This window comes from Sceloporus undulatus, chromosome 2, assembly GCF_019175285.1.
Source record: "Sceloporus undulatus isolate JIND9_A2432 ecotype Alabama chromosome 2, SceUnd_v1.1, whole genome shotgun sequence".
Classification (NCBI taxonomy): Eukaryota; Metazoa; Chordata; class Lepidosauria; order Squamata; family Phrynosomatidae; genus Sceloporus; species Sceloporus undulatus.
In genome coordinates, this window is record NC_056523.1 from 154,500,370 (window position 1) to 154,521,983 (window position 21,614).

Sequence of the window (21,614 nt, forward strand, 5' to 3'; positions counted from 1 at the left end):
TTAAACAGACTGGATGGCCATCTATTGGGGGTATTTCTGTATGGCAGGGGGTTGGATTGGACAGTACTTGTGTTCTTTTTCAACTCTATGATTTATATCCATGGTCCATTTCCATTTAAGAAACATTGATATGTTTAACTAGATCTTGTTGATAACCACCACAGCTTTCCTCCTCCACCAGTGATTCCCAAATGAGTGGTATTACTCCCTGGAGCGGTGGTAAGAGTGGCATGATGAGGAAATGGGGTGCACACAGGACCTTCGGTAAAGGGAAGTTGACCCATTTCAGCTGCAGGCATTATGGTTTAGTGTCCTCTTCAGTTTATATATACAGGAGTACAATTCCTTACTAAAGTGAAATAGACTTACATAAGCTGAGCTGCAATGGTATTGTTGCATTTATTTTGTCATAAATGTTATCACATTTTGTTATACAGTATTTCCATATTGTTTATTTGTATTTCTTTTGCATAAGAGTTAAAATGTTTTGTTATAAGCTTAGTTATTGTTTCTATCTTACATGGTTACGAACTACATGTTTTATGTTCAACCATGGGATCTTCCTTCCCACCCCCACCCCCTAAGTGGGGAAATTATCGAGTGGGGTAAGGTGAGGGGTGGGGTTAAGATGATCAGATAAAGGGATGTGTGTGAATACAGCCTTTAGAGGAAGGGCAAGGAAGTAAACGTAGGCATGTGCATCTAGTGAATGAAGCAATCCCCACTCTTATTTGCTTGCTGGCAAGGAGATCAACATACCATACTTACATTCGCTTTCCGCATTTGTCCTCTTTCCTTTGACTGCTGTATCCACACACACCCTTTCCTCTCATCGTCTTACCCCCATCACACCCTTTCCTCTGACTGCTTTCCCACTCATTAGCTGGGAATAAGAAGGAGGGTGACCGCTGATCTCATGGCTGCATAAATAAGAGAAGTAAAATACACTTTTCGCTGACATGTATGTATGTGTTTGTACATTTAAAATTCCCTCCCTGCCTGACTGGGGTGGGAATGGGGAATGGATGAAGAGGCATCCAATCACAGTACAAGATGGTTGTTAGATTAACAGGTAAATAACTAAGAGTAATTGGCTGTTAGCTTGATGCATGCTGGGAAAGGGAAAAAACAGTTCACCAGGGGGAAATGTGTAGCTGTTTATGCCAATGTTGCTTCAAAGTGCTGTGTGTATGTGGTCTCAGAAGGGTTGTTGGTGGTCTCTGCAGACCAGAAAAATGTGATTTTTTTCTGGCCAATTTTTTTGGGTCACTGTAGATGTATCCTGAATTTTACAAATGCCACTGCTGAATATTCGTACAGGGAACCCTCTTTCTTCCTATTGTACTCCACTAGCCCATTGCCTATGCCTTGATTGCTCTTTTCAGAGAATTGCACACAAGCGTCATTCACAGAGAAGTGCTGCTTTTATTTCCCAAACATGACATGAACCCTCACAATGGCAGGAAGAAATCTGTAAACAATTTACTAAAGTCAACATTTATTGGAGAAAAATAAGGACATTTTATATATAACATCAGAACTCTCTTGGTTTTCAGAACTTGTGGGCTGATTTTATCTGATCTTTTGATGCCTGGGCCTATAATAGACACATAAAAAATTACTAGTTTGTACTGACACATTCTATGCTGGTGTAACCTCTACTGTAGAAGTGCATTTACCAGGAACGAACAGCTTCAGGCCACAGCTGTCTCTTGGCCACTGACATCCTGTAGGGGTGCAGTTTCATTTCAGAAAAGTTGAAGCACTGGTGGGCAACGGCAACTTTTCTCCCAGAGTATAACAATGCCCAGACATCACGCCTGCAGATGATTACTATTGGAGGGGAGCTGTGCCTGGGCGCTTTCCAGGTGCCATTGTGTACCCAGAGAAGGAAGCGCTCTGGTCACCCCTAGAGCAACAGCATTGGTACACATTTAGAGATTTACATTTCCCCAGCCCTCAAGGCAGCTTTAAAGATTCCCTTGCCCATTTCTTTAAATCTTATAGGCCTCCTGGTATCTTCCCTGCTTTGTAACTCCTTGTATCAGTCTACTATATCTCAGCATTTTTCCAAGGGATGATATTTAAGAAGCTAATTGGCACCTACAGATGAAGTGCTGTGGGTTGCAACAAGGTGTCACTGCTGGATCATGTGAGTAATCTGCTACAGATACGTTGTCCATTGCAATATCCTGAAGAAGGTCTTGAAGAGCTTTGTTCACTTCTGGCAAGACAGCATGGTACTCAGCAGTGTGACTGTCCAGGGGTTCCTGCTCCTGGACATCTCGGTGTAAGTTAAAAATGAGAGGGGGCTGGTGCTGCATTTCCTGTCCAATGCTTCCATCGCAGGCTCTGGCGCCACCTGGAAAGAGATCAGCCACTCAGGATTAAAGACTAATCCCCTGATGATATTGATGCAACTCCCATCAGCCCTGGACCCTAGCTAGCAGAGCCAGTTGTGAGGAATGCTGGGAATTTTTGCCTAATAATAATAATAATAATAATAATAATAAAAATCTGTTTATTTCTATACCGCTTTTCCTCGAGCTCAAAGCAGTTCACATCTGATAAAAAGTGACGTGTCATAATACAATATAAAAACAATTATAACATTCAATTACAATTACAAACAATTCAATAAAATTATCTAAATACAGCAAATTAAAATAGTCGAAACTATAAACTATCAAAGTATCTTAATCTAATTGGGGAATACTTTCTCTAAAGAGAGTCGGGAGGGTATGCTTGCTGGAAGAGGGAGGTTTTCAAGTAACTCGGGCCCAAGCCATGTAGGGCTTTAAAGGTAATAACCAACACTTTGTATTGGGCCCGGAAGCGGATTGGCAGCCAGTGAAGAGATTTTAACACAGGTGTTATATGATCCGACCTAGATGTACCCGTGACCAACCTGGCAGCAGCATTTTGAATCAACTGAAGCTTCCGAACCTGGTACAAAGGTAGCCCCATGTAGAGCGCATTACAGAAATCCAAACGAGAGTTTACCAGTGCATGTACTACAGTTTCTAGGTCCTTTCGATCCAGACAGGGACGCAGTTGGCATATCAGCCGAAGCTGGTACCAAGCACTCTTGGCCATCGCATCTACTTGAGATGATAACTGTACAGATGGATCCAGGAGTATTCCCAAGCTGCAAACTTCGTCCTTTAGGGGAAGCGTAACCCTGTCCAGGACAGGATGGCAAATTTCCCTATCTGGATTCGGAGCACCTATCCTGAGTACCTCTGTTTTCTCTGGATTCAGCTTGAGTTTGTTTTCCCTCATCCAGCCCATTACTGACCCCAGGCAGGCATCCAAAGGAGAGGTGCCAACCTTATTCACTGTGTCAGTCGGAGACATAGAGAGATAGATCTGGGTGTCATCAGCGTACTGATAACACTGTGCTCCATGCTTCCAGATGATCTCTCCCAGTGGTTTCATGTAAATGTTAAACAGCATGGGGGACAGAATGGCACCCTGGAGGACGCCTGATGTAAGCTCTCTTTTACGAGAGCAACTGTCCCCCAGCCTCACCATCTGGAATCTCCCTGAGAGGTAGGACCGGAGCCACTGGAGCAGAGTGCCCCCGATACCCAGAAGGATACCATGGTCAATGATATCGAAGGCCGCTGAGATGTCCAAGAGCACCAACAGGGTTACACTTCCCCTGTCAGTGGCCAAACGGAGGTCATATACTAAGGTGACCATGGCAGTCAACTCCAAATCCCGCCCTGAAGCCAGTTTGAAATGGGTCCAGATAATCGGTTTCATCCAAACCAGCTTGGAGCTGAAAGGCGACTGCCCTCTCGATCACCTTGCCCAAGGTCTATAATTACACATTGACAGGGGATCAAGAGAAGGTTTCTTCAAAAGAGGCTTTACTATTGCCTGTTTCAGAGATGATGGAACTATACCTTCCCGAAGAGATGCATTTATTATTAGATGAAGTGCGGTTTTTATGGCATCTCCTCCCTGAGTGGTCAACCAAGAAGGGCAAAGGTCAAGAGGGCACGTCGTCCTTTTCATGCAGCCGAGGAGCTTGTCTACGTCCTCGGTACTCACAAACTCAAAACGATCCAGAATAACCTTGCTTCCAGAGTCACTGGATGCCTCTACTATAGGTTCTGTCAGAAAGCCGGCATCGAGATCAGCCCTTATCTGAGAGACTTCATCAGCAAAAAAGTCACTGAAAGCATCACAGCAGGCTATTGTTGGTTCTAGTAAAGGGTTCAGGGTGGCCGGGGTAACATCTGAGGGCCACACAATTCCTACCCCTGCCTTAGTGGATGAGAATGTGGAGTGTGACCCAGACAGAATCCACTCAGATGTCATGCAGTGTCATAGAAAACTTGGGTGGTAAGTTATGGCAAACCTTCACCACTGCCCCCCGAGGCGTTTCTACCCCCTTTCAGTATGCTGCCAAAGAAGCATTTCCTCCTGTGGAATAAAATTCTGGTTGTTTGTGTGGATGTACTGTATCTCCCATTCCTTGCAAAATCAAAATAAATTGGCATGTTAAAAAGTATCATCTACATTTTTAAGGGGTCTTAGGGGAAATGGGGGGGGATGTAGATACACAGTGATACCTCTGAAGATTTGATTGAGTTGAGGCATTGGGGGGGAAAAATACCACAGCAAATAGATCCAAGTAAGCAACAAACCTGTGAGATAAAATGCCTTGTACTGGTCCAGTCGAAGAGCCTGTATCTCTCCGTATTTTCCAGCCGCTCCACTGTTGGGATGGAACAATGTCTAGAGGAAAGAAAGATTCAGAAAGCTAGAAATTGACCTTTTTGCTTAGTGTAACTTGGGAAAATGCATACAGGCCAGAACCATGCCTTGAATACCTTAAAGATTACGACTTGCATTCAACTGCTAGTCCCAACTACAGTAAACCTACTTGAATCAGTGGTAAATAAAGGAGCACCAGTTCCATCTGATTCAGTGGGTTTCCTCTAGCTAGGACTATCATTGGGCTGCATGAAGTGTGTAGTCACCCCAACGTCTTTTTATTTATCATCTCAAAAATCATTTATCCTCTTTGACTAGGACAGGACATTACTGGGACAAAAGTAATCTTCCCATTTTCTAAGGCTGTACCAGATGATTCAAAAAGAATGGTGCAAAAGTAAAGCTGTTCTTACTTGGGTTTTTTGGAATCACTCTGCCAATTCAGTACAACTTACTTTCAAAGAGCTATGTATAGGTGTGTGCCATTCATCAACTGAAGTGAGTCTCAGCAATCAGTGTTTCCATTCTGGACACAGTGCAACCTTTGTATAGAAAACAGGCAGGGCTTTCTTTCAACTTAATTCTGTTGCGGAAATAAAATTCCCACTGTCTGGCACCCTAAGCACCCTTCTCTTTCTCTTGCCCAAGGCTAACCAAGCAGCATCTTGTTCTTAACTTCCGTTCTCCCTGCACAACAATTTTATATGCTCAAATACTTGAGACAATACTGGACAACTATGAAGCTGTTTTTGAAATGCCAACTTCTCAGTGAGCTGAGGAGTTTTGAAAAAGTGGTTCCTTTCTCTTGTTATAGGTGTGTCTCTCAAGTTATTCATCCTCCCATGGTAAAATTAGCATGGTTATTCTATTCAGCTCTCTTTCCCAACCACTGTCTCTTCTAATCCCTTCTGGGAGCCTAATCCCTCTGGATCTCAGTGTACAGTGGCCATGACAGTGTTTCCTTACAAAAGTAGGGAAAAAACCACATTCACATAGTCATTTGACACTATAACAAATGGAATAATGTTTGTTCTACACTGAGAGGCACATGAAAAATCTCTGGCAATCCCTCGGCAATTGCAGGAACACGAGCAATTCATCTCCCACTGCAATCTGATTCTATGGTCTTCCTTGAACAACACAGCTCAGAAATACTGTTAGAAAAACACAAAATGCAGGGGCCGATGGTAGCTGGGAGCATTTTTATTACAGTGGTACCTCGGGATACGAAATACCCAGGTTACGAAATTTTCGGGATACGAAAAAATCCCATAGGAAATAATTGTTCCGGGTTACGAATGTTTACTCGGGTTACGAAAAAAAATTTTGGTGCTTTTTTCGGCTTTTTCGCACGAAACGCGGCTTTTCCCCATTAGCGCCTATGGCAATTCGGCTTACGAAGGCTTTTCGGGTTACGAAAGCGGCCGCGGAACGAATTAAATTCGTAACCCGAGGCACCACTGTACTACTATTCCTTCTCCCTTCTTTTGATCTTGTCTAGCCTTTTGGCCATAGTGATATGTACCTTAGTAACATCCCCTATGGATTATTGGAATCTACCCAGGGCTGTCTTTAAAACATGTCTGGAAATTTCAGTGTTGGTCCAAAATACTGTGGCTAGACTACTGATGGGGTCAGGTTACAGAAAGCTCCCAAATTCCATATTATGTCAACTTCACTGGCTACTGGTTATACTCTGGCCACAATTCAAAGTTCTTGCTATGACCTATGAAACCTTATACACTCGGATCCAAATGTTAAGAAAAACCAGAAAAATATGAGCCTGTCTGGGTTTTACGTTCTTCAGAGAAGGTCCTTCTTTTGGTCCCACCACTTCCAGAGTGTGGCTTAGTGAGGTTGTCAGAAAGAAACTTCTGAGTGCCTGCACTTAAGTGTAAATGTATGTGCTTCCAGTTTACCCGTTGACTTATGGCAACTCCATGAATTTCATAGGGTTTTCTTAGGCAGGGGATACTCAGATGTGGCTTTGGCAGTTTCTTCCTATGAAATATAGCCCACAGCACCTGGTATTCATTGGCAGTCTCCCATCCAAGTAATAAGCTGGGCTGACCCTGCTTAACTTCCAAGATCAGATGGGATTTAGGGTAGTTAGGCCTTACTGAATCCATTGTTAAATGGTAACTCACCATTCCCATGTAAATCCCATTGACTGAGTTGGGTCTATGCTAATTGGTGACAATTTGGTCTGGGTGGCTAAGCCAGCAAACCGTGTGGGTAGGAATGCTGGGAACTGTGGTTCAACAGCATCTGGAAGGCTATATGAATCCCAGCCCTTGCTTTTGAGTTCAGACTTTTCCCCTTACAATATAGTGCAGATAAGGGGCTTGAATCCAGGTTGGGAACCTGGAAGGAAGCAATAAACTTTTGCCATACACTGTTGTCTTGATCTAGAGCAGAGACTCTGTGCTTGCAGGCTGTATTGGGGGGAAAAGCTCTGTTTACTGCAGCGGCAGCTATTTCAAATTAATCGAGCTGCCTGGTCTCTACATGATTTCTCCCAAGGGGTGCACGGGACCTCCTGTTTTCCCACTCCCCATTTTTAACCTCAGGAAGAGCCAGTGTGGTGTAGTGCTTTGAGTGTTGGGCTACAACTCTGGGAGACAAGGGTTTGAATCACCACTCAAGCACAGTTACCTTAGGAAAGTCACACATTCTCAGCCTCAGAGGAAGGCCAAAGCAAACCCTCCTCTGAACAAATCTTGCCACGAAAACCCATGGACAGAGTCGCCTTAGGGTTGCTGTACGTCGAAAATGATTTGAAGGCACAGAACAACCACCTTACAAGCAGTACCTCAGAGTCCCTCCCATTTACCAATCTTTTCTAACTTTGGAAATTTGAGCATCAGTGCCATAGCCTTCGCCTTTTTTCCCTCCTTCACCCAGAAGATCCTCTCTTGTTCGCTAATCCTTTTTTTAAAAATCCTGATATTCACAGGCACACACATGATCCTAGTTATACTCACTTTGGAAGTTTGACTTTTCAACTTGAAACTGGACAGAGCCACTTGGATGACAATAAAACATATTCTGCACAATTTTGGGAGTCTGAAATTTCCTGATGAGTTATAGCTGTCCCCTTCTGCTTCCATGCCCCCACTTTGGATGTTCAGCTTGAAACTCAGCTCTTCAAGATGGATGACAATAAAAACAGTGCCAAATTTTGAGATGTCTAGTACGATCTCCAGTAGTTGCAAATTGCTGGTGGTGGGGCTGACACAGATGACCATTTTGGATAAGTGATACAAGTTAAAGCTTCCCTATCCCACTCCTTCTGAGGGTTGTGATCTGGGTCCCCTCTCATAAATTTGCAGGGGGTATCTTGCACTCAGAGCAAGCCATTTTTGACAATAAAATACATCAAATGCTATATTAGTGCTACTCAAAGTGGTGGTTCACAAGCAAATGCATGTCATTGGCTGCCAGTCTGTAGGAAATCTCCAGGAAAGAAACAAACAGTGGTAACCAACAGAGACAAATATAGTATCAGTCCCTGGCACATTAAGACAATAAATATTGCTTGTCCTCCACATCTGTTAGCACAAGAAGCACTGCTATAAGTTCAGCTTCAGAATGTAGGCAACTCTAACCGATGTACAGATGTAATCCAACAGTTTCAATCCACACAACACAGTAGATGCAGGAGCCCTAGTGTCCCTGGGGACCTCTGCTTATGCCATCTTTGAGCAGGGCATTAGGGAACACATGAGAACGAGTGTAATGCTCTGCAGTTTATTCCATTTGTGCCCTGCAGGGCCATAAGGACAACCACAAGATGAACAATCCTCTCCTGCTCAGGTTCCAGCCTGACTGATGGCACCGACATCTAAAAGGCCTTTACAAGACTTGCCTCTCGCCTGAGAAGCATAAACTGTCCTTTCATTCCCTTTCCTGGAACTGAGTCTCCAGTGACTCAGGGGCACACTCAGCTTCCTCTAGGAAACTAGGCCAGGCTGAGTCAAAATGCCCCATGTTCCCAGAACATAATTATGAGAAGTGGATGCAGAAAGTTAGCATTCAGCCCTCTAATTCAGACCACATGTGATTCCCTCCCAAGACACAGGAATATCTACCTCTCTGGTTATTCTGAGAAAAAAAAAAGTACACATAACACAGAGAAATAGTACACTGTATTGGAACTGGGATCATCTGCCTCTGCCAGATTTTACAGGGGTCCCCATTCACTCCTTCCTCTTGGTAATATTTTCAGATGGAGGGGCTACTGTGAAGAGAAAGGGGAAGGTATGCATCTGCAAGCCCCTAAATGTGGATGCAATCTACCATTCTTTGCTCTATACACATATGGAATACAGTCTGCCCTCCACATTTGCGGATTTGATTATTGACAGATTTGATTAATATGTTCTCTCTAGGAATCTCTAGGTCTTCCAGCATGACTCTGTTGTCAACTTCTGCCAAAGGCCATGCTGGAGGACCCAGAGATTCCTAGAGAGGACACTTCGCTAGGCATTTGTAGAACCTCCAGCACAATTTCATGGTCAATTTCTGGCAGATCCTGACCACAGAATTGCCCTGGAGAAACCAGAGATTCCTAGAGATGTATTCTCTCAGGTAAAAAAAAAGTCCTTTTTACTTCTAAACTCCACCAAATGTATTTGAGGAAGTAGTCTGGAGTCTACGAAAGTTCATGGTGCCAATTTCTTTCTTTCAGTCTCAAAGGCACTAGAAGATCTCTCCACATACTGATTCTATAAACTAACATGGCTATATCTTTGAGGTTTTTTTATTTGCTATTTTTCCACTTTCATGGGGGTATTGTGCCTTTAACACCAGTGAATGTGGAGGGTCCACTGTAAATGCAGGAATGGATCCTGATCCTTGCTATTCATCTCTGCGTATGCATATGAGTGCACACAACACCCCTTGGCTGGGTGAAAGGGAGATTGCCACCAGTTCCTTTTGTCATATGTGAAGTGGCCGGTTTGACTAGGGTTTATAAAAAACGAGTTACATAGGCAGGATACAGACTGTGTTTGGCTGTGGCGTGGCCGTGATGTTGTAATGGCAGCACCCATGTAGAAATGGCGCCGCCATTACAATGTACTAGGGTTGCGGGGCGTCTGGAAAGGACGCCCCGAGGCAACCCTAGTATGTATCCAGGCCGGCGCTTTGCGCCAGTCTGGATACCGCCTTTGGAAAAGCTCTAAAAGAACATTGCCTAAAGAGCCAAAGTACCAAACTATTAAGCTGTAGGGGCAGAACTGGTTGGATAGACATTATATTCATGTATGCCTTTTCCTGAATTGTCTACTTTGATAAGTACTCATGTGCTGTGCTGAAGAAGAGACCATTTTATATCACTATTTGTTCTCCCCCCCCCCCTTGAAGGAAGACAGTCAGGAGCAAGGAGGCAGAGATTTGGATAAAGAGAAGGAAAGTAGAAGGAAGGAGTTGTCAGATTTTAAAAACTATTTTGGGGTTGATGCCTTTTCAGTGCGATGTTAGCATTACAACACTAAAGTCTAATTTTGTTCCCAGGGCCATTAGAAATATGGTAGGATAAGGACAAAAATATAAATATAAATAATGGTTGATCATAATCTAAGTTCAGATTTTGCTAAGGGATATGGTTTATTGTCAGGAAATGAATGGATTTATTTCATGTTCTCCTGAGTCAGATAAATTCTGTTTTCTCTATAGGGTGGGAAAGATTAATTGATATTAGGAGCTGAGGGTAGGGATGCCATATCCCGCCTGTAGGCGGGACAATCCCTCTTTGGGCGGTGCCAACCCGGTCCTGATCCGGTTTGGCGCCAAAACCGGGACGGCACCACCCGCGGCCACCTCTGCCCCTGAGCGCGCTGCGGGGGCCTCCAAAGCCTTGCTGAGGCCTAGGAGTGCTCTCCGTGGTCGGAGCTCCGGCCGCGGAGACGCTCCCTCCCAGGCCCCAGCGAGGCCTTGGAGGCAGCTCCGCGATCGCGGAGTCCTCCAAGGCCTCGCCAAGGCCTGGGAGGAGGAGGAGGCTGCTTGCCACCGCGGCGATGGCTGCGATAATGGGCGGCCCCCGCGCCCCTTCCAGGCCTGAGAGGAGGCTGAGGCTTCCTCCCAAGCCGGGAAGGAGGACAAGATTTAAAAATGTAGGACCTTTTTTTAAAATTTCCTGGCCAGGAAATAAAAAAAAAGGTCCTACATTTTTAAACCTTGTCCTACATTTTCCCTGGTTTTGAGGTCCTCAGGTATGGCAACCCTAGCTGAGGGAGAGTCTGTGGGGGTCCAGGAAGTCCCCATAGGCTGCCCAGGACTTCTGAAGGCCACACTATTCCCACCCTGGTCTGGCAAGGCTGAGCAAAGTGTAGCCTGCAGGCCACATGTGCTCCCCCCCAGTCTATTTTGAGCACCCCCCGTCAAATGTTTTTTGCAAAAATATTTAAGAAACTTATTTTGCCCCTAAATACCCTCCAAAGGCCCTCTAGGGATTTTCCACAAAAGAGGTTGGGGGATATGTGCCAATTTAACCCCAGGAGAGGTAAACAGGAAATGACTGCTTCTCAGTATCTATTGCTAAAAATGCCTTTCCTGTGCCTAAAATGGGTCAGGAAGACCATGATGGAAATCTCTCCCCTCCATGTCCTCTAGAGGGCATTTGGAGGCAGGGGGAAAAAAAAACACCTTTCTGATTTTATTTATGGGTCTATAGCCTACAGATCTAAAGCCTGCAGCAGCCATCCCCAACCTAGGATGTTTATGCTATAACTCCCACTGGCCATGGTCACTGAGGATGTGGGAACTGTAGTTAAACAAGCCTGCAGGGGAGCTCCAGCATGGCAAGTTTGCTCTATAGGACCTTGGTGCATGTGCCTGAATCTACTGGAGCCACCTGTTTTGCAGGCTCCTTGAATGGGAATAGCTTGTCCACTCTTGCCATCTCCTTATTGCATGGTGAACTATGGGATGATCTGTGAGGAACATCTCCTATCGGAAGGGTAATCTTCATTGTAATTCAGTGAGTCTGCACTTTCTTGGCTGTACTCATAATTCATGCTCAGCAACTCAACCAGCAACAAAAGAGCCACATTATATGTTAAGTTAGGAAGGCCAGGGCTGATCACCCAATTATTATCAAATGAAACACATCAGAGGGAGATGCCATTCTGATTAAGGAAAATGATTCAGGGCTTGGAAGTTATTTTCCCTGCACACCATTTTTTGGTTTAAAATGTCCTAGCTCTTTCTGGGGAACTGACAAAGCAGCTGCTCTTACTACGTGTTTGTGTGTGTGTTTCGTTGCATTTCCTTTGCTTACTCCTCTTTTACCTACTGGATGATGTTCTTGGGACTCTGACTGTCTCCTCTCAATTTTTTCTCTCTCTCTAAGTTAAACTGAAAATGAGGAAAAAATATATCATAGAAAGAATCTAAAAACTTGATGCTGAGGAATTTAATTAGCTAGCGCCTCTGTTGCATGATGTCATTCCTTATTCACCAAAGTTTAAATAGCCACAGATATGGAACCAACCTACCTATGCATGTATTTCAAATACATTTCAAATTTTAAAAAATCAAATAAAATTAAACATATGTATTGCTACCAATTAGGGGGTTAGTTTTTTGTGCTTTATTTTTTGTTTTGTTTTTAAGGAGTAGAGATATTAGCTTTCTCTTTCTGTGACTTCTACTTTAGTTTGGATCAGGGATGTAGCCAGGATTTTAGGAAGGGGGGGGTCCAGACTAAGTGCCACCATTATAATGGGGCTTGGGTGTGGTGGTGCAGCAGCACGCACCATTCATTTTTCTAATGGAAGGGGGGGGGTCTGGACCCCAAGAACCTCCCCCCCCCCGGCTACGTCCCTGTTTGGATGGTGTTGCTTCAAGTGCGAAATGGCCTAGAAACCACATGGTTCAGATGTAGATTTAAGTGCTAGCCTGGTTACCATTGTTGGTGGTGGTTGGCACAGGTAGCCAGGAATTGCAAGCAGGAGAAAGGACAGAGCTCTCCATTCCTTCTGTGAACTCAGCATAGAAATCAAGTGGACTGCTTTTAGACCACGCTGGAAGAAATTGAGAGAGGTCCTCTCTTCCATGCCCAGAATAGAAATACAGTGGGATACTGAAATACGGGTGGCATCCAACAGGCTTCTAAATATTTGCATGAGCCGGTCACAGTCACAAACCTAACTACAGTACTAGCCTGAGAAAGTCAGCAGCATCTTGGTCTCTAATGTGAGTGGAAGAAACATCTTTAGCCTCTGCTTGTCACTTCTAGCCAAACCAAGCAGTAAAGAAAGACCTACGTAATCCTTATAATATTTTCCTACTCCTTATGTTACTTCTGATTACTACTTGTATGTAAAAACAAAAATTGTCAGAGTTCTGACAACAGATGTCAGACTCTGTCCTTATATTCTTAAAAGTTTGCTGAGACTGCTGGCTATACAATTTATTCAAATGGGCTCCTATCATAATGTACTGGGCGAAAATTTGGGGTATTGATAGAAACTTATTGCATTAAATTCCTGGAAAGTGATTTAATCATAATTATTAATTAGATAAATTTGTAATAAAATAATAATAATAATAATAATAATAATAATAATAATAATGAAGAATAGATAATCGACCAGGAGGAAGTAAATAGTTGCAGGAAAATCAAAGTTATTGGAAGGAAAAATAAAATAAGGAGAATACATTACAGATGAAAAAACTGGATAAAACATTTTATTAAGTTTGGACAAGATAAAAAGATCTACTGATGTAAGTTATGTGATATCGGAAAATACAGGTGCAGATCTTGTCTTTATTTTTATATATATTATTTTGAAATGATATATTGAGATCTGCTTTAAGGATATATATATATATATATATATATATATATATATATATATATGAGTAAGGACCTAAATATTCTAGGCATGGAGAATGGAATAAACAAAAGAAATGATAATGAAAATATAGTAAGACACAGTAGGATGTATATAATGACAGCAAGGATCAAGAAGAAAATGAGATAAGTAACATATAAAGGACATTTGACATGGGAAGTACAAGGGAAAGGAAGAAGATGAGGATGAAGAAATAAAATTTAGTATGTATTATTATTATGTATTACTACAATATGTGAGATAAAAATGTATGATTGTGGAAATAATTAATAAAGATATATTTAAAAAGGGGGCTCCATAAAGTAAGAGGATGTCTGCTGCGGATGGGTTGGAGCTTGTGTTTATTCTGGGCATCCACAGTGCTGCAAAATCACTGGCATTAGAAACCGTCATAAACAAATGGCACTTCTTAGCAAATTAACAATTCAGCTGAGTGATCATGTCTACTCAGAACCTGACTCAGAAGCCCCACAGAGTTTTGTAGGTCTTCCTCTCAGGTGAATGTAGATAGGACTGCAGATGCTCAGACTAAGGAGTTTGTTCCCTTTACAACATGACAGAGCTTAAAGGGAGCATTAAAAATAGAGGCTAAAATACCACAATAGGAAGTTCTCCATTTATTTATAACATCTGAAATACCAGATTAGTATCTTTAAAACAGTACAAAGAAACACAGTATCATTTCATATCTGTACGCATGTCCTAAATTTGTACAGAGAAATACTGTAGAGTAGTTACAATAACTTCCCCCCCCCCCCAATTGCATCTGAATAGAAAGTATCCCCCAGCAGAGGGCTCTCTAAGAAAAGTGAATGGGAGAAATATCAGCTATCCTAAACTCTTCTAGAATTAAACAATTCTTATGGTCTTTTGCTTTGATGCTTTTTTTTTAAAGATGGAGTTTTTGTTTGCTTGTTTTTATTTTACAGTTCTTGCAGTTGTTGATTTCTCTGCACGTGACAATTTCAGTTCTCCTGTTTTTTTTCAAGTAACTTAAAAGGAGAGCAGTACAATCCACACAGGTCCAAAACACACAGCAGAAATAATCCAGTTTGAAACTGCTTTAACTGCCCTAGCTCTGTGGTAGGAAATCTTGGGAACTGCAGTTTATTGTGGCACCAGAGCTCTTTGACAGAGAAAGTTAATGTCTCACAAAACTACAGTTCCTAGAATTCCCTAGCATTGAGCCAGGGCAGTTAAAGCAGTCTCAAACTGGATTATTTCTGCTGTGTGTTTTGGACCACAGATTGATATCCCAGGGCTCTCAAAGTACCCAGAATATATGGCTACTGTCTGCTCAGATCCACTGACTTAACAGGCATAGCTTCTCCTAACCCTGTGCCCACAGGACATGTGGAATGCTTGTCCATACCCAGATAACACTGTCTTACAGATAAGACTGCCTTGTTGGCACAAAGGACTTAGTGCCACCAACCATGCCCAATAGTGAATTCTCTAGGATAAGTGGCTAACTGCATGGGGGCCAAGGGCCAACTTTCTGCTCTTCACCCCTCCCCTCACGAGCCACAAAAACACATCCCAAGCACACCAAAGTACCTCTGTCCCCACTCCAAAATGTGACGTGGACTGATGTCCCCATTCTCAAGTCTAGGAAAGGCTCTGTGCACGTCTCCTCACTGTTCTATTTCAGCTAAAGCAGCCGTGGCTGGCAACTCTCCTCTAGGAACCTGCCTTGGCACACTTGAAGTCCTCCTGAAGCACACTGGAAGCTCAAGGGTATTTCAGTCCTTCCTTCCCTAAATACCACTCAGAGGAGATTCTATGACTGTAGATATTCAAACCACTCTCAGGACTCGCAGACAGATTACATTATAAGGCCTTGGCTGCTACTGCCAAGAGGTAACTCCTGCATTTCGATGCTGATGGCTGCATGCCAGCTCTTGAGAAGCAGCTACTCACCATTCACTTGGGATGCACTGGAATGCGCTAGACTTAACTAGCTGCCTCTCTCCACACCCAGAGGTAGTTGACAACTGCCTAAAAGTCAAATTAATGTTCCCCCAGGGTACACTTTGTTGTAAAAATACAAATCACATCAAATCCCTTACCCCCACTCCATAATATTTGTTCATCCTTTCACATGTGATTCCCAAGGTTAGCATGTGAGCAGAAAGAATACCCCAGTGTGGTTTTTGCTTCTTTATTTGTGAAGAGAGAAAAAAAGACAGCGGTGTCTTTGCAGAACTCATTAAGTTTATATTAACAAAGCCAACTGCATTGACTTTTCTTTCATGAACAAGGAGCAAACTTACTCCCACATGCAGAACAAATAATGCTCACCGTTTTAAAATGTTTGGCCTAATAAATGTGCTTTTCTTTCAAACCACAGGACCTAGCACTGAACAACTTGACCCTGTTATTGTCCTTTTTTGCTCTGATGCAGTGCATGCAGCTCTAACTCTGTACAGTAGTAATCCATGTCTGAGAATGAATGATGCTTCAGATGACCTGGCCAACCCAACCATTAGGTAGATGAAGGCGAGATGCCTCAGGCAGCTAATTCTGGGAGTCACAAAAGGATATCACATTCTGCCCCCCTTAATTTATTGCATTATTGCTCAACAATAATCAATTTAACTGATTATTGTATTTTGGTGCCAGCGAAGAAAAGAGAGACATGTGGAAGCTTCTGTCTGAAATTGCCAATAAGACAACTGGGTGCTGAGTATCTTGATTGTACATATGTATCCATTAATATGTCCAAGCACACACAGAAACACCCATTTGCTGATCTACCTTAGGCAGCAAAATATTTTGGGTTGCGCCTACCTGTGACTATATTCTGTCTTATCAACTAAGCATCAGTTTTATTCTCTAACCAAGAAAATTGGACTAGGTCATTATACCTTTGAGGACTAAAGCAACAGCTCCCTACAAGCTATGCCTAAACGAATTTCCACTTCTTCAGGTTCTTCAAGAATTCTTTCAACCATCACAACAAGCCTCAACAACATACAACCCCAGAGAACTGCTTGTTCTCAGGGCTGCTGTGAAACAGCTCTTCCCAATACCCAGTTGCCACTCCTCATGGCTAGGGTTGCCATGTCCCGCCTGGGGGCGGGACAATCCCGCTTTTGAACCGGGCGGGGTCATCCTGTCCTGGTTCGTTCACTGACCCTGGTTTGCGGGTGGCTATGGCAGCTGCTGCAGCTGCCGCTCTGTGCAACCGCCCCTGCGGCTGTTGCGCTGCGTGCCGCATGCTGCTACCACCGCTGCTGTGGCCACTACCATGGATGCAGCCTTTGCCACCCGTTGTAGCTCCAGTCTGCCCCCATTGGCCAGCCAGCCTCAAGTGGAGGGGCTCCTCCTCTATTTGTTCTCCATGTGGGCCGGCCGGCCCAGGCCCGGCGAGGCAGCAGCGGCCGCAGGAGGAGGAGGAGGGAGGAAGAGTAGCAGGGGGAGAAAGAGGGAGGAAGAGTAGCAGGAGGAGGAAGAGTAGCAGGAGGAGGAAGAGGGAGGAAGAGAAGGAGGAGGAGGAAGAGGAAGAGGGGGGTGCCCATTTCCCAAGGCTTTTTTTTCTAAAGTGCCTTTTCTGTGTATTTTTTCTGCTTTTAATGCTAACAAGTCTGCCTTCTTTTGACAGTGACAGCAATGATGATGATGATGATGATGATGATGATGATGATATTGATATCATCATCACAAAAAGTCAACATGGGTTTCAGAGAAACAAGTCATGCCAGACAAATCTAATCTCTTTCTTTGATAAAATTACCAGCTTGGTAAATGAAGGGAATGCTGTGGATATAGTATATCTTGATTTCAGTAAGGCCTTTGACAGGGTTCCCCATGACATTCTCACAAACAAGCTTGTAAAATGTGGGCTGGACAAGGCAACTGTTAAGTGGATTAGTAATTGGTTGACCGGCCGAACCCAAAGGGTGCTCAACAATGGCACCTTTTCATCCTGGAGAGAAGTAACCAGTGGAGTCCCACAGGGCTCTGTCCTGGGCCCAGTACTATTCAACATCTTTATCAATGACTTGGAGGAAAAAATTGGGGGAATACTTATCAAATTTGCAGATGACACCAAATTAGGGGGAATAGCTAATACTCCAGAGGACAGCATCAAAATTCAAAATGACCTGAATGGACTAGAAAGCTGGGCCAGAGCTAACAGAATGAACTTCAACAGGGAGAAATGTAAGGTACTGCACTTAGGGCGAAAAAATGAAATGCACAGATATAGGATGGGAGACACCTGGCTTAAGGAGACAACATGTGAAAGGGATCTAGGAGTCCAAGTAGACCACAAGTTGAACATGAGTCAACAGTGTGATGCGGCAGCTAACAAGGCCAATGCGATTTTAGGCTGCATCAATAGAAGTATCGTATCTAGATCCAGGGAAGTAATAGTGCCACTATATTCTGCTCTGGTCAGGCCCCACCTGGAATATTGTGTCCAGTTCTGGGCACCACAATTCAAAAAGGACATTGAGAAACTGGAGCGTGTCCAAAGGAGGGCGACTAAAATGGTGAAAGGTCTGGAAACCTTGCCCTATGAGGAACGACTTAGGGAGCTGGGGATGTTTCGCCTGGAGAAAAGAAGGTTAAGAGGTGATATGATAGCCCTATTTAAATACTTGAAGGGATGTCATATTGAGGAGGGAGCAAACTTGTTTTCTGCTGCTCCAGAGACTAGGACCCGGAGCAATGGATGCAAGCTGCAGGAAAAGAGATTCCACCTCAACATTAGGAGGAATTTCCTGACAGTAAGGGCTGTTCGACAGTGGAACACACTTCCTCGGAGTGTAGTGGAGTCTCCCTCCTTGGAGGTCTTCAAACAGAGGCTGGATGGCCATCTGTCGACGATGCTTTGATTGTGATTTCCTGCATGGCAGGGGGTTAGACTGGATGGCCCTTGCGGTCTCTTCCAACTCTACGATTCTACGATTCTATGATTCTATGATTCTATATCAGCAAGTTTCTGAGGCATGGCCAATGTAAGTTGCTCTGATTTTTACAAACTCATGCGCAGTGAAGAAAAACCAAAGTATCTTGACCAAGTAGACACTTCTGAGAAGTACAGTTGGGGTAAGAAACCTGAAACCGAGGGCAATTCCACTTCTTGTTAAACCACTTTGACATGTTAAATATGCATAGCCATGTTAACCTATGTTCAGTGTTAAACCCAAAGGGTTTGGTTATGTAATAAGCCTCTGAAATATGCAAGAGGCCATGTTAAATAAAGCCATGTTCAATGCCCAAATGTGCTGTCATGTGGGGGTTGGCCAAAAAGGGAAGTTCATTTCTGCCATCTGTCTAGGAATAATGCCAAAATGTCCTCCAATTTGAGCAGGCCTAAGAAACATGCGTTTATATTAATACTTTTTTAAATTATCAAAATTTTTTGTGTGTCCTCCATTCTAAAAATATGTCCTACATTGGGGGGTGGTAAAATTTTATCCTACATTTGTCCTACATTTTTTTACATTTGTCCCGGTTTGGAGGTTGACAGTTATGGCAACCCTACTCATGGCTAACGTGAAAAGCCAAGAGAAAATCCCTCTGTGGATGAAACTAGCCCCTGTGGGTAGTCAGAAAAGCTATAACCAAGGTTTTCCTGAAATCTGGAGACACCAGTGCTAAACAATATTATTTCCCTCCCAAGTCAACTCAGTGACTAGGAGAAACCTTTCTTTCTTTGATTATTAGCTTCCTTTTTTTCCTCACAGACCTGACCGGAAGGAGATATTCTCGAATGCTTCTTGTTAGGTGTGGAGTTGAGCGTCTGTACACCCAGTGAGTATCAGAGGATATCTGACATCATCATCAACCACAATGCAAACAGCTGTCCTTGTCTCACAAACAAAACAAAACAAGAAGCTGGGGTGAGTGGAGGAACTACCAGCATGCTAGACAGCAAGCTACATGAGATATGACATCCCTGTCTGAGCAAGCACCCAAACCCCTGTGAAGCTGATAAATAATGTATGTAACTCTTCCTTAAGTGAACAGTGATCAGAAAGTGAAAACAGAGTTAACCCCAAAGGAGAGATTTCAGTAAGAATTTTCACATAGGAGTCTCAGTTTGCACATAACAGGAAGCTGCAGTTTCCTGCTACATCAGCAGCAAAAAGTCTCCAGACTGCAGGCCCCATCCAGTACACTGTAGGACCCTCAATCAGTCTTCACCCATGGGCCATATCCCCTCTTTCAGAGCCTCCTACCACCTCTCCCTCAGTCTCCCTTGCTCCCTCCACTACAAACCTGTGACAGTCCTAAGATCTGCAGCAGAAGGCTTTCTTTCAGTCCCGCCAAGATCACAGGCTCGCTTGGTGAGGACACAAGACAGAGCCTTCTCGGTAGCTGCTCCCACCCTCTGGAATGGCCTTCCTCAGGAGGCTAGGCTGGCCCCCTCCCTGCTGGCTTTTTGCTGGCTAGTAAAAGCATTTTTATGCCAGCAGGCTTTCTGTATATAATGCATAGCAGGGCGGTTTTATGGAGCAGGTGGATTTTTAGTTTGTTTTTTAACGTGTATACAGTGGTACCCCGGGTTACGAATGTAATCCGTTCCGCGGCGCCATTCGTAACCTGAAATCTTTCGCTAGCCGAAAAAGCCATAGGCGCTAGCGCTAAAAGCCGCGATTTCGTGTGAAAAAGCGCCGAAAAGCACAAAAAATTTTTTCGTAAGCTGAAAAAAAAAACGTAACCCGAAACAGTTTTTTCCTATGGGATTTTTTCGTATCCCGGAAATTTCGTAACGCGGTGATTTCGTATCCCGGGGTACCACTGTATTTTGTGATTTTATATTGGATATAGACATTTTAATTGTTTTGAATTTTAGTGCAATTTTAAAGGTTTTATCTGTGAGCCACCTTGGATCTTTCCTGGGAGAAAGGCAGGATATAAATGAAATAAATAAAATAAGTATTTTGCAAGCAGCCGATCAGCTCTGAGTAGACATGTGCTTATAGGAAGAAAGACTGGCTCCCACTGCCAAGCTGACCGTGGATGGAGAGACCTTTCTTTTCCACAATGGAAATTTCACTTTGCTTCTGTGCTGCATGATGAGAAAAGAGTTAGCATAGTCTGAATGTGGTGTGGGTGTATGTAGCCCTAAATTACATCTACACCTTAGCTAGACTATGATTCACTGGAGAAAGCCCACCACACAAATACAACGTAGAAATGAGGTGCACTGCCCATAGGACAAGAGTTTTCTCCTGCACGGACAATTCCCTGTGTTATTAGGCTGAAGGCTGAGAAATGGGAGCTCTTTTCACAGAGTGCTACACAGGAGCAAAGGGAAGCACATCTATGAGTATTGTGTAAAATTGTGTGTTTAAAAATGGTGTTGCATATATGGATGAGCTTTAACTCAAATAACCTCAGATTTTGGTCCCTTCTGCCAACAGTATGCATCAACACCCTACCACTTTCCCCCAAAATAATATGTCCTTCTGCTGGGAGGAAAAAACAGATCCAAAACTCTGCACTATACACATGAACTCCATTTTACCTGTTCCACTCCACATTTGCTTACTTCTTTACTTGCCAACTATTTCACGACCACAAACAGAAAGTCAGGAGTTTTTTATTTCCTCCTGAAACAAAAGTTCCCTGTGATATTTGAACTTAGAGAATTCTAAGTTTAAATGATAGTGAGATGAAACCGGGAGCCATCAAGGTTTCAAAGTGTGGCTTTTCCCTCAAGTTTAAACAAACACTTCCTTGAGTTCAATGTCAGAAGAAATTTTGGTTCACTTAAAACTAGAAGATTTCAATTCCTATCCTCTTGTGTGCAAACGTGGAGGAAAAGTTGGATGAGGCTTGCAGTAATTCACTGACGTAGTGGCACATTTTCCCGTTATATTTGAACCAAGTCAGTTAATTCTCCATTTGGAAGAGAAAGGAACACATTTTTAAAGTGCGTTTTTAAACTAGTTCAGAAATTAGGTGATGGTGATCATGGTGATAGTGCAGGTACTAGCCAGTCAGAACTGCACTGTTACAGAGAAACTGTCTTCTTTACAGATTCAGCCCCATCCCTTTATAACAAGG

At 43.4% G+C, this 21,614-nt stretch overlaps 2 protein-coding genes across 6 annotated transcripts in view; both read right to left on the reverse strand.

Moving 5' to 3' along the window:
* Window positions 1-21,614, reverse strand: part of MAP2K6 (mitogen-activated protein kinase kinase 6) — a 1,063,669-nt gene that overhangs the window by 739,130 nt on the left and 302,925 nt on the right. The gene's annotated exons all lie outside the window — the stretch shown is intronic.
* The window catches only part of ARSG (arylsulfatase G), a 152,949-nt gene continuing 132,816 nt past the window's right edge, over window positions 1,482-21,614 (reverse strand). For 4 of the 5 annotated variants that reach the window (XM_042449704.1, XM_042449705.1, XM_042449703.1 and 1 more), the window contains 2 exons: window positions 4,659-4,749; window positions 1,482-2,362 (listed from right to left, as the gene is read on the reverse strand). In XM_042449704.1, the coding sequence (XP_042305638.1) occupies window positions 2,085-2,362; window positions 4,659-4,749 (369 nt within the window). In that variant the 3' untranslated portion in view covers window positions 1,482-2,084. Of the gene's footprint in view, window positions 2,363-4,658; window positions 4,750-7,852; window positions 7,874-21,614 lie in introns of those variants that run through there. The other variant, XM_042449708.1, reaches the window with a different exon arrangement.